The sequence below is a fragment of the Ammospiza nelsoni genome, chromosome 6 (assembly GCF_027579445.1).
Source record: "Ammospiza nelsoni isolate bAmmNel1 chromosome 6, bAmmNel1.pri, whole genome shotgun sequence".
NCBI classification, from domain to species: domain Eukaryota; kingdom Metazoa; phylum Chordata; class Aves; order Passeriformes; family Passerellidae; genus Ammospiza; species Ammospiza nelsoni.
The window spans coordinates 14,667,681-14,686,790 of record NC_080638.1 but is presented as its reverse complement, the minus strand read 5'-3'; the positions used below and the strand labels follow the sequence as shown (position 1 = coordinate 14,686,790).

The 19,110-nt window shown below is 36.7% G+C and overlaps 1 protein-coding gene across 1 annotated transcript in view; it reads right to left on the bottom strand.

Moving 5' to 3' along the window:
- The window catches only part of INSC (INSC spindle orientation adaptor protein), a 129,039-nt gene that overhangs the window by 71,665 nt on the left and 38,264 nt on the right, over positions 1-19,110 (bottom strand). The window contains exon 3 of the mRNA XM_059474874.1: positions 15,979-16,072. Within this exon, the coding sequence (XP_059330857.1) occupies positions 15,979-16,072 (94 nt within the window). The remainder of the gene's footprint in view (positions 1-15,978; positions 16,073-19,110) is intronic.

Below are 19,110 nucleotides of genomic sequence, written 5' to 3'. Positions count from 1 at the left end.
TAATAAATGCTTAGTGGCCATCAAAGAACCTGGAAGACAGCTAACAGAGCACAGAAGTGTAGTGAACACCATTGTTTTGCAATATTACATCCCAGGTTCAATGAATTGGCCTCTGGCACCAAATATGAATAAATGGATGTTTTATAGCAGTACAGTCTTTTGCATTAAAAAAAAAAAACAAACAAACAATTAAAGGATGAGTGGAACTAGGTTTTTGTCCTTTTATAGTTCATTATGGCACCTCACAGCACATCAAGAAAATCAGATTTGAAAATATATCAGAAATGGAAGCAAGGAAATATTGCATCATATTAAGTCTGTAATTGTCATCAGCTTTAGCTAAAGGAATTTATTTCATACAAATTACTGTGAGATAACAGAATTTCCACACAAACGGAAAATACATATGTGAAACACACTCAAAATAGTTACTTATTCACTGAATATTCTTTTAGTTTCCCTTTTGCAGCCTGTATTATGAGAGTAAGGTCTTCATGGGAAAGAAAAAGTTCTGTGTCTGTCTGACTAAAAATCTTCTGCTGCCATCATGTGAACAGAAAATAAGATAACTGACTTCCCTGTACAGGGAAGCAAATAAAACTGGATCTGTTTTCTACGTGATTTCTATGTTCTACTGTTATCCAGAGTACTAGGATAAATCAATTTAACTTTATTAAAGGCTTTTCATCACTTCATAAAATTTTCAAAGCACCGGCTCAGCAGCTTTTCAAGCTTCAATTCCCAAGCAAGATGTACTTTCCTGTAGCTGCCACTAATACAAAAAATTCAGGCAGCAATCTCAGCACTAACTTGGCACATTGTTTGCAAGCAAAAAGATGTGTAATTTAGATTCCACTTCTCACCTGACACCTGCTCCTGGAAGGACTCAAACAATGCCCTGAAAGCCAAATACTAAATTTAAAACATCTTACAGGCTTAACACTGTGTATTTTGGGCCATCTCTAACTTGGATGAAAATGCAGTTTCCTTCCCTAGTGTCCCTTTCCCCCAAAATTTTTATTTCACTGAATTCATTCTTAGACTGAACTAAAAGAAAAGCAGCTGAACCTTCCTTCTGAATTCAGGAGACAAGATCCAATCATTTAATTCCTACCTGGGGAAAGATTAATCATTACTCTTCAATATACTGCAGAAATTAATAATTTGAATAGACACACTTCTTCAAAAGGCTCTGATTGGTATCTCTGTTCCTCAAACCAAACCAGATAATGTCTCTGATTTCCTGCCTCTCACTACTGCTGCGTACTGAAGGCAAGCACCACCCATTTCCAGTGGAGAGCAGAAAACAAATACTAATGAACTTAATTTAAGGCTGATCAAAAAACATGCATTGAAAGATATAAAGAAAGCATAAACAAAACAAGAGCAGTTCAGCACAATTTCACACTTTAAAGTTACATTGAATTCTCTGTGTAGGATGCAGAGGTGCAGGGGAATCAATGCTACATGCTGCAAAGTTACTTCTACTGGATCAGTAAAAACATCATTAAATAACTTCTGCCTGTGTTTTGTCAGATGTGCACTGACAACCAAAGTTGTGTGCTTAGGTTTTTCCCTTCCCACCTTTTTTCACAGCCCTGCAACCCCACAGACATCTGACCTGAACTTGGAAGTTTTGAGGGCTTGAGATATTCCAGACTGCACTACTCAGGTCAAAGTCTCATGGTGAGGTTTTGAAGAGCAATACTGATAAAAGTGTCATTGGTTCCATGAAAATGGAGAGGGATGAGACTATCCTCTTTCTCTATTCATGAAATATCACCTTGGTACTGCAGCACCCTTGAACTGTTAAATATATGGTTGGATTTTGCACCAAGCATAACCTTATTGAAACTAGATTTTCCTGCACTTCACAGCTGCCTGGAATGATAGCTAGTGAGAGCAGGAGTGAAACCATGACAGGGCACATGCAAATGAAGCCATTATGTTATTTGTCTCCATACACATATAGTTGAAATCAAATGTCACAATACTTCACAGAAAAAAGTAACTGCCAGGTCCATGAGACTACAAATGACATACCAAAATGCTGTTTAATACATCAGATCTATAAGTGGCTGGCTGTTTTCTGAGCTATTTTATTGCTTCATTCTTTCCCTATCCCATTCTCCCCATTTGTTAGGGTTTTTTTAAATCAGATCAGTTTTTATTTATCAGACATAATTTGTAGTTCTAATTAAGGGAGCACATATATGCACATGTGTATACCTGGGGGTTAATATCTGTCCATATATATCCTCATTCAGATCATTAAGTTGTGTTTTTAACATATTTTAACTTCATATTTCATTTGAAATATGCTAGATATTTGCTGTTCAAACATTTGTCTCATGCCATAAATTCAGCTGGAACAATTTGCCTATCAATCCACATATACATATTTATCCAGGAAAATAGTAAGGCATTTATAATGAACTGGTGCTCAAGTCCCCACTTTGAGGGATATTTGACAGATAGAAGCTTTCATCAGAAGATATTCCTCTGCTGTTTTCAAATTATCAAGTGGAACAAGAAACATCTTTATGCAGAGGTAAAACAAATACATTCACAACTACTTGAACAGAAGAACAATTTCTCAGCCAACTGTACACAGAACTCCATTTAATTTGTTCTGCAGCTTCAGCTTTGGGAAAAACAAATGCAATACCTTGAAAACCAATCCTAGAAACCCTATTTCCATTTTACTTAATTTGGAGACCTAAGCTGATGAGAAATAATCTCCTTGCAGAGGCATACAAAATTCATTCAACTTTCTGACTTTGTATTTCCTGAAAACTAAAGAAGAGTTTCCCAAAAGAAAGCTCTAAGTCATGCTGAATAATCTCTGTGTCACTCTACCATTGGCCAGGATGTCCTTTCATAACTTTTTTGCACGTGGGTCAGTGAACCACTTGGTCACCCCTTGCACAGGTGCCTAACAGTGACAGCATTCTGAGCTTTCAACTTCCAAACAACCAGAGAAAAAAGCTTGGAGATAAGGCAAATACCAGCAGCATTTTGCTGCCTATTAGCAAAAAGTTTTACTATTTCTGACATAAAAGAATGCCTGAAATCCTAACATATCTTCTCTTATATAACTGTAGTAAATAAGCTCATCTGCACCAAATTTATCTGGAGTAGAAAACTCTGTCCTAACGAGCTGCAGGGATGTACACAGAGCTGTTAATGGGCTGTTTTCACCACTGATGCTCTTTGACATATAAAACTAAACTCACTTCTAGTTATAGATTACTTAAGGACCTAAGTTGAGAAGTAGCACTGTTTTACTCTGGGGGCAAGAGTGATTGGAGGCTCTTTATGGGTTCAAATAAAACAAAGGTTAATATACCTGCAGGAAGCAGGTACAGTTCCTGTATCACATTTGTGAAATATTATGCATGTTCCATCATATCAATTTCCTCTTTCCTGATTCATTTTATGCTGAGGTGATCAAATTTGCCAAAGGCATTTCTTCAGAGTATGAAACAGGTAGAGACATGTGAAAAGTACAAAAGGTGGCTTTGCCTGGCCTTCATACAGGGCCTCCATGTAAGCATTATTTTACAACACCAGCACAGGTCCAAGCGCAAGTACACATAAAGGGGGATCCAAATGAAATACTGAAGAGGGGTCCAAAAAGTGATGCAACACTCAAAGCTGTGTGACCTATTTGTGGACTTCCAATGCCTAAAGGGAACCTACGAGAAAGATGGAGAGACTATTTACAAGAGCATGACAGGATAAGGGGAATGGCTTCAAACTGAGAGTTTTAGATTAGATATTAGAAGAGATAATTCTTTACTGTGAGGGTGGTGAGGCACTGGCACAGGTTGCCCAAGGAAGGGATGCCCCATCCCTGGCAATGTTCAGAGCCAGGCTGGATGAATCCTTGAGCAATCTGGCCTAGTGGAACATGTCCCTGTTCAGGGGATTGGAACTTGATAATCTTTAAAGGTCCCTTCGAATTCAAGCCATTCTGTGATTCCAACAAGGGCACAACCTTCCCCATAGCTTTGGTTTTCTTGGCAACCTGTCCTTGTAGGCAATTCTAAGAAAATCTAATCTCAAGTGTCATTGTCAAAAGCATGGTGTATACAAAGTGGAAAGAGCTATAATGCTGAAACATTTCATGAGACACAATGGGGAGAGAAAGACGGTTATATGTAAAAAATAAGTTACACTCCTCATAGAGGATGGATCATTGGACAAATGTCAACAAAAGACAGAGGTAAACAGAACACAGAGAAAGGCCATAAGTTTCTGAAATGTATGGAGCCCATTTTACTTCTTCCAAATGTACTTTTAGGCTTCTTTCTGGAAACACAAAAACCCTGCACAGGTTTGCTAGAAGAGTAAGCTGAAATCAAGTTCTCTGTGCTTTTGCACTTTAACTAGTATATTAATGTATGTCATATACATCCCTATTCTGTGTAAATTAAAAAGGATAGACAAATGCTGACCTAAATTTTAATTTAAAAGACATCAGAACTGTCCAAAAAGCTTCCCTGTTTCTTCCACAAATACATACATACACACACTGAAATTTAATTGGCAAGCAAAGAGCGGTATCACTTCTTCGACGCTGGAAAATCCATCAAGATTGTTGTGCAATGTGTTGAGGTATTTAAATTGATATCAAGCTGTTAACTTAAGTAGTAAAAAAATCTTCAATTTAAGCATTGACTGAGCACCTTGCATTTGCAGCAAGCAGAATTGCAGTAGAACAATGCTGGGACCAATGTGTACTTTAAAATACCTCCTCTTTCACAGCAGAGCAGCTGTGCAGCAGTTCGGTCAGTTGGACCGTTTGCAGATTTTACCAAGGGAAAAAAATACATTTTCAAAGTTACTGAGATCAACCCCTCATCCAGCAGTTAGAGAATGTCCAGTACAATTCCAGCCCTTTACAGCAGGACAAAATATCTTTTTTTTCCTCTGGCAGTAACAGCTGATTGCTTTCCAGGTTGCTCCTGACACTTTAGCCAAGAGCAATAATGGGTTAGACTAAGCCAGGAGTGTTCCCTTCCTGATTCACGACATAAACACAGCCCTCATGCCTTCACATGGGGACTGTGCCACAGCAAGACAGGCTTGAGAAAAGTTTGTTTGCTTCTAAATGAGATGGAAAAAGATTAGCTTTGTGCCTGAACCACTATTGAGAGAAGTGTCTGCCAAAACAACATAAAATTAAAATTATGCAGACATATGGCTCTTCCATAATTCTCCCTCCTGGCTTCCCACTGGGTGCTCTGGACTATAAGGAAGTGTTAAACAATAGTAGTTGTAAAGGATTGTTACTTGAAATCTAGAAGTCTGAGGACCTTCGTAATAGTCTCAAGATTGAGAAACCAACTCAAACACCTTTGAATAAAGGACTCTTCACTGCTGCAGACTGGACACTTGTAATATTCAGAAGGCCACTTCCTCTAAGCCTCAAAGACAGGCCAGCATAGCAGATTTTATGCTTGAAATATTAGCTTAAAATACAGCAGTGAATTCAATTTCAAACTTGGAATTTAAACTTTAAAAGTTTCAAAAATAAAGTAAAAAGAGTCATTTTGCATCAATGGCGCAAAGCATAGGAATCTCTGGCCCAGAATTCAAGTCAGCCTGCAAACAAATTAAGGCTCCCTCACTCTAGGATCCTGGCAAGCAAGGTTAACAACCTGAATACACATCATTAGTGGATTTCACTGCTTTCAAATTAGAGTATTTGCCTGCCCTTTACTTTCATCTGTTCCCACTACCACAGTTATCCCAGAGTTAAGTTGTATAACACATAATACGTTAAACCACTGATTCGTGCACAGCTGATACTGAACAAGATATTTTTTGCTCTATAGCACTTCCCAAAAGCTTGCTTTCACTGATCATGTCATCCATTGAACAGCCTCAGTTACTTGGATACCATTGCCTAGTTCTCCCATTTTTCGTCTGATAATTTTCTCAGCTTTTCCCTGGTTTGCTCTTGTTTAATCTTTATCCTGACACCAGTGCTGCTGACATTTAAGGTATTGAAAAAATATTTCCATAACCTTAGCTGAAGAGAATATTATATTCTTGATGTAGACTTTTTCTAAACTTCCAAATTGGACCAAATTTTCTATATTGGACCAAAAGTTTTCTATAATTCCAGGACCAAATTCAACAATAAAGTATCAACAATCAGCAAAATGCAATACTCAAATACCTGAAGCATAATTTACATACGCAAGACAATTAAAAGTGGTTTCTTTAGAAATAAGAAAAATATTACATAGAGTCCTTTATGTATATTTCCCTAAATAAAACAATATGTATGTTTATGTGTGTGTATATATATTTTCACATTACCACATTCTCTGAAATACTGTGAGAAGCAAAACAAAACAACTGGAATTGTTAACAACCACACTTAAGCTTAATATTAAATTCCTGTTTGCACTCCAAATCCCTCAGGGTTAATATGAGCTCATAAACCCAACCTCTAACAGACATGAGCCAATTTAATGAGACCAGAAATGGGGTCACACCAACCAGCACATTTTTTAAGATCATTATATTATTTGTCAAAAAGGGAAAACAACAAAGAAAAATATTTATAAAGTTGAAACATTGTCCTTATAGCTTTTTTAAATTTGCTCTTTACAGGCTACTGAACAACTGATTACAAGATCCTCCCAACCATCCCCAGGCAACAGTGAAGCAGATTAAGAGAGACCAGGCAATTAAATAAGGAAGAAATTCCCAGGAAACATAAACTGAAGAGAAAAATACTGTATTTAACACAGTATGGTACTAGTATTTATCCTAAACAGCTGAAAAGACAAGTCATAGTTAAACCATTGAAATATCTTTAATGAGGGAATTAATTTTTAAAAAATTAATTGTGGAAAAACACCTCAGAAATACTAAGGTACAGGTACTTATTCATCAGTCCCTGTTATGGCCATGGTTGTAAAGAGATTTTAATGAACTCACCACTGTGAAAATGATGACAAAATGTAACATACGGAAAGAACAAGCTGGGTTTTGTGAACAGAAACATATTCTTTGCATTTACTGGAAGCAGTTTCTAGGTAATATTCAACATTTCCCACCTGCCACAATTCAGAAGGATGCTGCACACACGCAGAGCAAGGCACACAAGCCCATAACATAGTGCTGTGTAAGAACCACTGAAATAAAAATATATGGAGATAGGCTAGTAAGGACTTCCTGGTGTTTCCCTAGCTGAGGTGGAACACAAAGACAAGGGAAGGTAAAGTGGTTTGCCTGAGGCAAGAAGATAAGTCAGCATTACAACCAGGAGAGAAACAGGGGGAATGGTATCTAGTGCTAAATCAAAGTTTAAACAAACCATACTGCCCTTTTGAAGGCATACACAACACCATCTTTTCTCAGAATAAGTCAAGAACTAACTCAGTGAACCTGAGTCCTTGAGCTTTAGGATCCCTTCATTAGTCTGACCGTTGTTTTCAAGTTTCATAAAGAGTTGTATTTCTGTTAAAGAGGGCAACTTGGTTTTTTTCCCTGTCTTAGCCCAGTAAAGGGGAAGGTCTCTAAAATGCTTCAAGCCAGCTTGAATGTTGTACAGGAAAGATATATTGGATATACTAAGCAAAAAGACAGGATTTCATCCTTAATTTTCTTCCAGGGTTAACTAGAATAATTCCAGCTACGTTACCAATGTGATACCAACAGCAATATGGCCTAACTGCTAAAAGGAGAGAAAATGATGGAACTTTCGGTTCCATGGCATGCCATTTGATTTCAGCATAGTCTACCTATTATGATAATAATTTACACTTTTTAACTCCCTTAGCATTAACAATGCTCTCTTTTAGTTCACAGGGGGTGTCCTATATGCTTCCCTTCCAAAAAGAAAAGCCAAAGCAAACTATCCCATATTTTCCAATATTATGCCAGCAAGAATACTAAATTCAGATTATCTGACATATATATAGTTGCATAGAAAGTCAAAGTGTCTCAGCAAAACAAGCAACTAATAATTTCATATTGTAAAAGGAAAAGCACAGACTCAGTCTTTACTATAATTTGCAAAGTTCACAAAGACTTGGAAGGTAAAGATTAGACACTGCAAGCTCTGTGATTTTCTTGTAAAATGCACTGTTTACAGATAATACTACTTAACTTTGCCATCCTGAAAACAGCAACTTGGAAGTTCTTCCCTGTATGACCAAATTCTCAGAGCAGGACAAGAGCAGACCACCAGGGTAATTTGATATGGTTTTTTTGCTAGGAGAGGTTCCTTTTGCACATCCCTTCCCCACAGCAAATACATTGGGCTCAGAAAGTGTACACTTGGTGTTCAGGATTGTTTAACACCAGGAAGCTCACAAAGACAATGCAGAAATCAAGACTGTGATTTCTAGAAGCTACCCATGGCTGAAATATTATGATGTAAAAGCATAACATGACTGCATAGCAACTCAATCAAAACAGGGGTTATAGTAGGGTTTTAGGAGGGTTTTTTCAAAAGATGTATGGCAAATAAGCAAGATACCTATGTACTTCACTTAGCATTGCACCAAAATTAAACAGATTCAGGTTTTGACTTTCCCCACCCCTTTTTTTCCTCTCTTTTTTTTTGAGAGAGAGAATTTATGAGACACCATCTGTGAACTAAAAAGGAATACTGTTAATGGTAAGTGAAATATAAAGTACTTATCATAATAGAAAGTGGCAATAAATTCTGACTAAATATTCATTTATTTAATGAAATTCTGACTAAATAAAATTCTGACTAAATAATATTCTGATTAATAATAAATAATAAATTTCTGACTAAATAATATTTATTATAATAATAAAATAAAATTCTGACTAAAACTACTAACATGTCAGTATGAATACAATTACTTTACAATTTTAAAAATTCCATGAGATTTTCATACTGCATTTAAAATATCCTAAACTTCTAAAAATCCCTCTACTTCCTACATAAAGCAGAAAAGTATCAAATTGCAATAAAAATATTTTGTAGGAAAGGAAATCAGAGAATTTTTGTCAATGCATCATTCACATTTTTAGACTAAGAAATCAGAAAAAAGGTTCCCTGTTCAAGGTAAAGTTTTTAATTTAACACAGAAATAACCTGCAAGTCTGTCTTCTGAAAACAGAAAACTCCAACAGGAGTGGAGGCAGATGTTTAACCTGCTCAGCATCTCTTCGGAAATGTGCTACAGAAAAATAACAGTGATAAAGATTAGAATTCATGTAAACAAAGACCACAAACAACATCTGAATTGTTTGAAAATTTTTTGTTTCACTAACATAAGTGAAAGCAGAGAAACACAAACCATGGAGCCAATGCCATAAACCAATGGGAGTCAGGTTATAAAGCTGGCAGGATCTCTAACTCTATGTCACAATGAAAATTTCATGTAACTCTTGTGAAGATGCAATCAGAACCTATGAGTCATGCAAGGCAGATAAGGTAACCTGGCATTCAGGCACAGCTCTGTCACTGATTTCAAAGACATTAAAATTTGAGGGTTCATTAAAATTAACTTCTGAAATGGACACCTCAACCCGAACACAAGATGTCTACTGTGCAGACAGCAACTGCTTTCTCTCTAAGACACAAAAAGGGAGGAGCCTCCTCTATAAAATCCCACTTTTCCAAAGTATGCATTCTCAAAATAATAGGCAGAGTTTCTTCCATAATAAAGGCTACAGCAGCACTACCTTGAGCTCTTTACAGTGCTTGTGTGCCACATGCTATGAAACCATGCTATGAACCGTTACTGACCCTTACGAGGGATTCAGAATAAAATCTTAATTGTCTTTAACGATGAAAGATGGTCCTTGATCTTTTAAAAGTATTTTCCAACATACAGCAAGCAACAAATATGAAATATCAAGTTAATGAAGGAAAGGTCTAGTGAGGCCACTCAGACAGATCGTTTAAATTCATCAATTTGTTCACATTTTATAGTCACCATAACTTGACAATTATTATAGTGGACAAATTCAAATCTCTTTCAGGTTAAAAGCCAAAATTCTCTTGTGAATTCTACAGTTAAACATACAATATTTTACAGCACAGCTCTGGGAAGTAGTATAACATATTTCTACAAAACATTATATAACAAAATATAAAGATGTAATGGTAAAACTATCGGAAGGAAAAGGTTAGGAAATATCTGGAATTCTGGCAGACTTACAGACCCCAAAAATGCCCAAAGTACAAGTGAAATGCAATTATTTTTTGCTGCTTGCTAGCTAAACTGCTGACCTACATTTTAACATCCTGAATACAGGCACAGAGATATTTTACCCATAGATTCAAAGGAAAAGAAAAAATCTGTTGAGTTCATATTCCTCATGAATGCCTCCAAATGATGGCAAATCAATAGCTGCCGCTTTACTAACATCACCCTTTGGACTTAGTCAGCTAACATGCCTGAAAATCCTTCCCAGAAGAACCATACAGATTCACAAATCTGTTTTACAACCACCATCAAAACTCCATACAAACAACTCAGCTTTCAGTTTGGTTACAGGTACAATATAAATCACTAAAGTCAAAAATACTTCATAGAAAGGTGAACTCCACTTCTGAAGCTATAAAATTATTTGCTGAATTCTTGTAGGCTAAACTGATTAAAAGAAAGGAATACAAGGCCATTAAATGAGGCATCATTAGCGCCTTGAGCTATGCAATAACTGATTTTATTTCTTGTCACCAAAAGGTAATTTTATTGCATTATTGGCAAAGCACCCTCCTTTCTTCTGTTGTAATCTTTTCCTACAGCCCGTTGCAAAAGGAAGTATTTCAAAACACATTTTCAATTCCCCAGCAAGCATTCAATTCTCAAATGGTTTTTAGAAACTCAAAGCAGCGATTCATCAAGCCAAGTAAGAACACTGAACTTGGAACTCTGAAAATTTTCTGCTCTAGCTCTTATATTAAAAATAACTTGAGGTTTTTTCTTCTAGAGTTTCTTCCAGTCTTTATCCGACAACTTTCAAGGAGCCACAACAACAAAGCTCCTGATGGAATCCAAATAAAACTGATCACAGGGAATGTGGGATTCTAATTAACAGGGCAAGACCTATGCACAGCAAGTAGCTTGTACAATACAAAAACCAGAAATATAAATGTTGTTTTCTGCTTTTCATGGAGTCCTTGTTAGACAGAAGGTCAGTCTGCAGACACAGGTGGGAAAAGCCAGAAATACAGAACAAACCCTTAGTTATCAGCAGCGAACACTGTAGTGAAATAGGACAAATTCAGCACTTACAGAAGACATCCCTGATCAGACAAAACAATAAAACACTTTTACTTAAACATGATTTTATGACTAATTATAACTAGAGGACAGTCTTACAATTGAAGATGAAAAGAAGTGCTATTAAAAAAAAAAAAAAAAAAGAAGAAAAACAAGCACTCAGATGTGGCTACAAACTACAGAAGCCATGCACACTGGACATAGAAAGGTAAGAAGAAATGAGGTGGTTTAAAAAAAAATACACCAAAATGAGAAAAAAAGAGAACTTTTATTTGTGTTTATTCACAGAATTCCCATCCCTAGAAATCCTTCAGTTGGGGATTCATATCTAAGAAAATAGGGAGATAATGAAACAGCAAACATTTCAATGAGCTGCCATGCCACCAAACAACTCACTGCCCAGAATTCAGGGCCAGGAGAACAATGGCATCAAAACCTACAGATTCCAATCACCTACAGAACACAAGGGGTAAGACATTACTGGCAAGCTCAAGGGAAAAAACAAAAAAACAACACGTTATTTAAGTCAGAATTCACTTTCTATGACAGGATAACAAAACATGACTGCCTGTGATTCAGAGCACTAAATCATATATTGTGAAATTTTAGACACTCTGCAGAGAGAGACCAATGGATGGATCCATTCTTTTCCTAACAGCCCCATAAGAACACAATCTTAAACACACTGAAGGGTTCTGCACATGTCTTACCCCTCAAAATACCTCTTCAGCTATATAGAGACCACATAAACTCTAAAGGTAGAAGCAAAATGCAATGTGATGGTCCCTGAAATTATTCAGCTCCTGATCAGGTAGAAATCCTCTTACTTTATAAAGGGGTTTTTTTCCCCATTTTTCTTTTCTTTTTTTTTTTTTTTTTTAACAATATTCACTTCTGGGACTATAGACCAATCTGTTCTGCATCTCATATGTCCATATGTTCCATGAAGTTCTACAAATTTGTAATCCTGATGAGGCAGAAAAACAAGCAGATTCAATGCAGTTCCTGCAGTATAAAATCCTGAATCTTTCTTGCTTCTGTTTCAAGACACAGCTTTCAACAAACATTATCTAAATGCCAACTAATGCCAAATATAGACAATTATTTGTCCTTCTATTTCCATAAAGGTTTCTGCATCACTTTGAGTAGTTCTTCTATCTCCACCGGGCACACAGTAATGTACTGAACAGAGTTGTGAAAAAAAAACCATTGTGCTAAGCCCTTCATGGATGCTCCTGGAGTTCTGGAAGTAGCCTTAGTTTGCTACCTGAAAACCAGCAAGCTATTTTAATCAATTCATGGAATCATGGAATGGTTTGGGTTGGAAGGGTCTTAAAAGATGATCTGGTTCCATCCCAGGGGCCATGGGCAGGGATATCTTCCACCAAACTGTGTTGCTCAAAGCCCCATCCCTTCTTTTGATGTAGCCCAAGACACAACTGGCTTAATAAAGTGCTAGTGCACATTTCTGACTCAGGATTAGGTTTTTCTTCAGTTTGTTTTGTTAATTTAATTTTGGTTTTCCTTTGCTGCTGTTATGGGGTTCGGAGGTTTTTATGGGGAAAAGGGGAAGTTGGTGATAACAATTGTGGTTTGGTTTTTTAACCTAATTTTGATAAAAGGTGATCATTTATTCTTTTTTTACAAATTCTAATTGTACCATATTTCTCCAGTTGAAGCCCTGAACTGAACACAATCCCAGAAGCCAAAAGAGCATCTTATTTCACTTTTGGTGTTGAGTACCCTCTCTTTAGTTGAATGACTAAAGTTGAATGACTTAAGTTTAGTTTGCCATGCTATATGGAAAGTATAAAAAAAGCCATGTATACAATCAAAAAAGCCTGTGTAAACTACAATTTAAACTCACAGAAAACAAACAGGGTAATGAACTTTGATTACACAGGATGAAAGGCAGGGGCATAAGTGAAAGGTAGGTTTTATTGTAGATGGAAAAGCCAATGTTAAAGCTCATTACCTCTTATAAGCAGCAGAATACCTTATAATATCTTGTAAAGATAAGGAAAGGGTACTGACATTTTCCATAGCTACACTAAAAATACCTATTTCAAAATGGAGTTATGTTCATCTCTAAGGAACACACACAAAATTCACATGCTATAGTGAGCTGGCCTTCACTGATAAAAACAGATAATTTTTATGGTCCTGTAAGGTGCTTTACATGGGAATACAGCTTTTGGAGAGTAAGTAAATTACTCCTTTATAAAAGTGATCTATTTCCAATTGCTTTCTCCCCTTAGAGACAAAATCATAACTTAAGTTCCTAACTCACTGAAATAGAAAATAAAACTTTCTGTAACAATAATTTGTTTTGCCCTGGGATACTGCATAGCTTTAATTACTGTATCCATAGCAATCTAGATGTCAATTAGAGACAGCAGCTCTGACAGTGTGTTAGAAAACCATTAACACCATGACTCAGTACTCTAGACACTCCAGCACAAGTTGTGATTTCCCATAAAATGTAAAGAAAGTGTGTAAACAACAATTCATGAAGCACAGAGACTTGGTTTAAACCCCCAGTTTTAAATTCCTTATATACAGTCAAAATAACTGTTGACTCCAGTGACCACTGTGGAGACACTTGGAATCTGTTTGCATATTTATGGTACACTTTTCCTATGGAGATAGATATTCTTGCTAAAGGTCCTGCCTGTTTTTATTTATGAAAGATTATGACCTCAACATGAAGCAAGACATGGTTGTGGTCCTACACAGGATTTACCTCAGCTGGATTTGAGCTACCTTTCCCATGTGACAGGACCCAAGAAGTTAATTCAATCACCTCTTACAAAGAGTAGGAACATGAACTGGAATCCTGAGATAGTCATAAATCCTAGTCATGGATACAGAAAAAATAAAGAATTAAAAATATTTGAATCTTTTTATTTTGAAAATTCCCTTAATCCTTTTAAATGCCCTGTAGGAGCCTTATCACTCCTTTCTCTAACCCAGAATAATTACTTAATCTCATAAAAATTCCATTTTGTTTGAAAAGCTATTATGTTGGGTGTTTTTTTTTCTTTTAACAATTAAAAAGAGCATTTTGTACAGTTCCTGAACTTTATCTAGTCCATTCTGTGTTCTTTCCGCTGAATTCTTAGCATAAAAATACTTTTTCTTATTTTCAGTTCCAACGTTCCTGAGCCTTCACCTTTCTGACCACTGACAACTTCAGTCTGCCCATTATTTACAGGGATTTTATCTGAAATAACCCTAATCTGTAGGGGAAAAAAATATTCTTTCTCAAAATAGAAACAAAAAAAAAATAGGAGCTTTATATTTTATTGCAGGTGAGGGAGAGTACTTATTTATTTATTTTTAAATTTCTCTATAGAGAATTGCCCTGCTGAGTTCTGTCAAAACAATGTTTGCTATGTGGGACTTTTCCAAATCCCTTCTTGTGCTTAGATACAGTTCAGAGTATTTGTAGGGTGTATTTGTTATATTTCACATAACATGGCAGAGCTTTGCTTCTCTCAACACTGCACACCTGACTCACAGGCACTTTCCTTTTCTAGAAGCCACCAGTCTATAAAATTCTGTGCTTTTCTGTGCTGTTGTTACCTCTAAAGTGCATTTTTCATACTCCACATGCTGCTAGCATGGAGTGACTCCAGCTAATTTCCTCATTTATGTATCATAAAAAAAGTCTTGGCACCATCAGCCTGGATCAGACTTTGGCCACCCCCAGGACTTGTTCCCTCAGCTCTGTTTGCAGCTAGTTTTCTATAACTGTAAGTCATAACTACCCCATTGTTCTTGGCTTACCTCTATACAGTGCTTCTTACAGAAGAGAATATGTTTAGATGTGTTACAGTGTCTCTGAGTTTAACGGCAATATCAAAGTGTCTTCTGGAAGACTGAGGTAAGCAAAGGTGGAGAAATTATCAAACTACCCATGAAGAAAAGCATTGTATTTTGAGATAGTATGCCAATTACAATTATAACTTATTTACAATAAATAATTGCAGTCTGACCTGAAGGAAGAAGATTAGGGAAAAGACTGAATCTCAATTCCTTTTTATTTCTCATTTTACTCCTGGGTTCAGCAGACCTCACCCTCCTTCCTCCCATAAACAAAAACAAAACAAAGCGAGATGTGACACATAATGACTGTAGGTTATTGTATTTTTCTTCTTTTTGTGGAACTCTATTAGGCTAGAAGCAAAACTATACTACACAGAGACAACTACAAGATGGCAACCAAAAGATAGATTATTTTTAAAATCTGTTGGTCAGCAGAGTCATCAATGTCTCCACTCCCAACAGGGTACCACACATCAGAAACATTATACCACAGCCTTCATATCATTACCTTACCTACAGCAGAACAAAGTCAACCATGCTAAACAAATTCATATTTACAGCTTTCAGCAGTTTTAACAAAGTGCAGAGGATTCCAGAGGATTCCAGTCATTTCCATCATGACTAAGAAGCACTCCAGTAAGTATAGTCACATTGCTACTGCAAACATGGCCATCCATCTACAATGATAGTTGCAGAAACTCTGCCATGATTTACCACACTCCAGGTACACAAATTTGCAAATGCCTCAAGAAATAGAGCTCAAATTTCCACATTCATTCTACAAATTCCATAGGAATACTACCTGGGTTTAAAAATGAGCCTTTAAGCATCTTCAGAGCCTCAAAGGAAAGTGCAGCTGCTGCCTCGGAACCATTTAATCACTCAAATGTGGATGATGGAGTGCACCACTTACCGCTGAACTGGGAAGGAAAGGGAATCTAAGTGGTCCTCGCCCTTAAAAGCCATATTTATCCTGTTCTCATGTGCACTTCTCCATGAGCTGGAATCTAGAAAGAAAACAGTCATTTAGTAAACCTAGGAAAACTCAGACACCTTCAGCCCAGGCTGGCATGGCATTTTCCTGCTCTCCTGTGGAGAGAGCTCATTAAAACAAACAAAAAGTCTCCTTTTCCACAACTCCAGCAGTTACCTGAGGCCATTAAGCACATTTCACAGCATAAACAATGTAGGCTTTGCATATTCCTGAAGATCCTGGACTGCTGCACAGGTCAGAGCCATCTGGGTTGAACATTTGTGAGTTAGTATTGAGGTATTATTTAGCCTCATTTATTTTATATTAACTTGAATGCTAGAGAAAATCTAATGAGTGTTATAGTAATTCTTCATGTTATTGTGTGAAAGATTGCAAGTGAGGCCCCTTCCAGCCCTAACTATTCTGCAATATGATTTCAGGATCGTTAAGTACTACATTTACAGCAAGATCCTTGATGACTAAGTTACTGAAGTATTTGACCCCTCCATGTAAGACAATTTCATTTTTTAATACATTTTAAATGCTGCACACATCTTTCTCCTCCATGATTTCCCTTCATACCTAGTGACCAAGAGATGGATCCAAGCTTTATTGCACTAGAAAAAAACAAGAGAGGATAAGAAGGACTCCTCATTTTCACAAGAGGAAGGATTCTGCCTCTTTCCCTCTTCCTTTAATTAGCCTCTCTTATATTACATCACTACCTACTATAGGTCAAAGCACATTCACAACAAAAATCACAGAGGATTTATTCTACAAAAAAAGGTGAAGTCATTCTCACTCACACACATAGCTAAAAGAAAACTAAGGCAAAATATTTGAAGGAAAAGACTAATCCATGACTCAGGAAGAAGAGGAAATGGATTCATTTGGACAAGGAGACAGGAACAGTGGGAAAATTATGCTTTCTTAGATGTGAAAAAAAAAACTTGGGATCAATGGATCTCACTCCTAGAGAAAATACTTTACACAGGAAATTACTGTTTGTGTCACCAGCTGAAGCAGAGTGGTTTTGATGTAGTTGCTTGTGAAATTCTGCTATTTGGTTATTTGGCTGCATTGTGCAAGCTGAGTCAGCCAGCATTCAAGATATTTGCCACCCCAAATTGCTCTTAATTGACAGAGAGTGGTCCTCACTCCCTTTCCTAGCAAACTGACCTCATTACTAATGCATGGCCTTGTTTTTTCCCCAAGATCTCACAAACACATCCTGAGCACATAAAAGTATTACAACCAACATTCACATTCTCTGTCCACTGTCAGCTCCAGATTGCTCTGGTGATGGTGCCATCCTGTGTTCCTCCCTATCCCCAAGGTTTTCCTGGAAATAACAAATTTAATTTAGTCCTTCTTTAGATGTATAGACTGTAGAAGATTGAAATACAGGAGAAGAATCTATTTAAAAAGCCAAAACCAACACCAAAAAATCCCCACATTAAAAATAGTTGAATTGGTACTGAAGGCTCTGGTTTAAAAAGACCGCAGGTATTTCATAGGTTTTGACTGGAGGTTCATATGCCCAAGCATGAAAATATTAGTATATATTCTTCTGCTCCTGTGACACATTAGGATTTTAAAAACAAACTTATTTGGGGGGACAGGAGGAGGGAAATTTAAAGCATTTAGTGTATGATATACAGATTTCACTAACAAAGTGAGCTATCTTCATTTCCAGTAGTATAATATTTTCCCTTTTTAAAGACATTTAAGATTACAAGATACAAACAAGTGTACAATCACATTTACTGGAAACTGACAAATATCACAATAATCACTGTCTTCATTTGGAGGAGATAGCCTTAACGTTGAACACATCCACAAAAAACCCTACTCTCCAAAATTAATTTTCCCTCCTAAATCTTGTCATTTAAAGAACAAAAACCTCCAATATTTTAGCCTGCAGAATTACAGATTTCATGAACACTAAACATCTCTTTCTGCTCAGCATTAGACTTGGATTTACCTTCTCATGCTACCAACACTAAATCAAATGTAAAGCTTCAGCTTCCTCTGGCAAGCTAAATCTACTTCACCATTAGCTCAGCCTACTACCAATTTCCACACATACAAATCAAACCACCTGCTTGTACTCCATTACTTGTGATCAGTGACATAATGTACACAGACATAAATTAGATTATTGCATGTCCTTGTTCCCCATAAATTAGAAACCTGACAAAAATGCAGGTTTTTATATGCTGCCTTCCCACAAAGCACACTTTTATATTATGTCTGAAAGCCTGTAAAAACATTATCAACTCCTACTTAGAGGTTACTTATGCTCCAGGAACAATAACAAAATGTTACAACAATATCTTAACCAACTGTCTGGCTAGAGACTATGATTAGATATTAGCTGAAATCTTTAATCCTAAATTAATGTTGGCAATATGAGGAAATTCTCTGCCCTGGAACTTTGCCAGGGGATCCACTGTACCCCCAGGATCACAGGAGAGGTTGGAACACCAGTGATTTGTGGCACAGGCTTCTGGTCCTGCTTAGAATGCCTCCTCCACCTGCTGGGCAATTACAGATGGCAGATATTGCTCAGATTCCAGTGCTCGCATTCCTCTTTCCAGGTAAGAACAAAACAACTGTACTTCCTCGTATAGACTAGGAGAGGGCTGATGAGTCCTTCTCTTTAGCTGATTCTGCTTTTTATTTGAGTCCACAACACATGATGAGCTCTAATCAGCACTCCTAAAAGCAAAGTCCTCTACTCAAGCTGACTATGGAGATGTTATACATGCACTCACTTTTATTAAGTATATATATAATAACAGATAACATTATTAGACTTCTGTTGGAGAGTCTAATTTTTTTTTTCCACTGAAAGTATTTATTTCCATGACTAATGATTAGACCCACAGCTCGTCAGAGTTGCTGTCCAGATAAATTTGAACAAAAAAGACAAACAAACCAAAAACCCACTGCTTGTACTTTGTAACATTGGTCGTTTTGGTAGAAGCGTGAGTGACACACTGAAATAATAAAATTGTGTTCTTGGACTATTATGAAGCCTTTTATTTAACACCTATATAGGGCTTGACA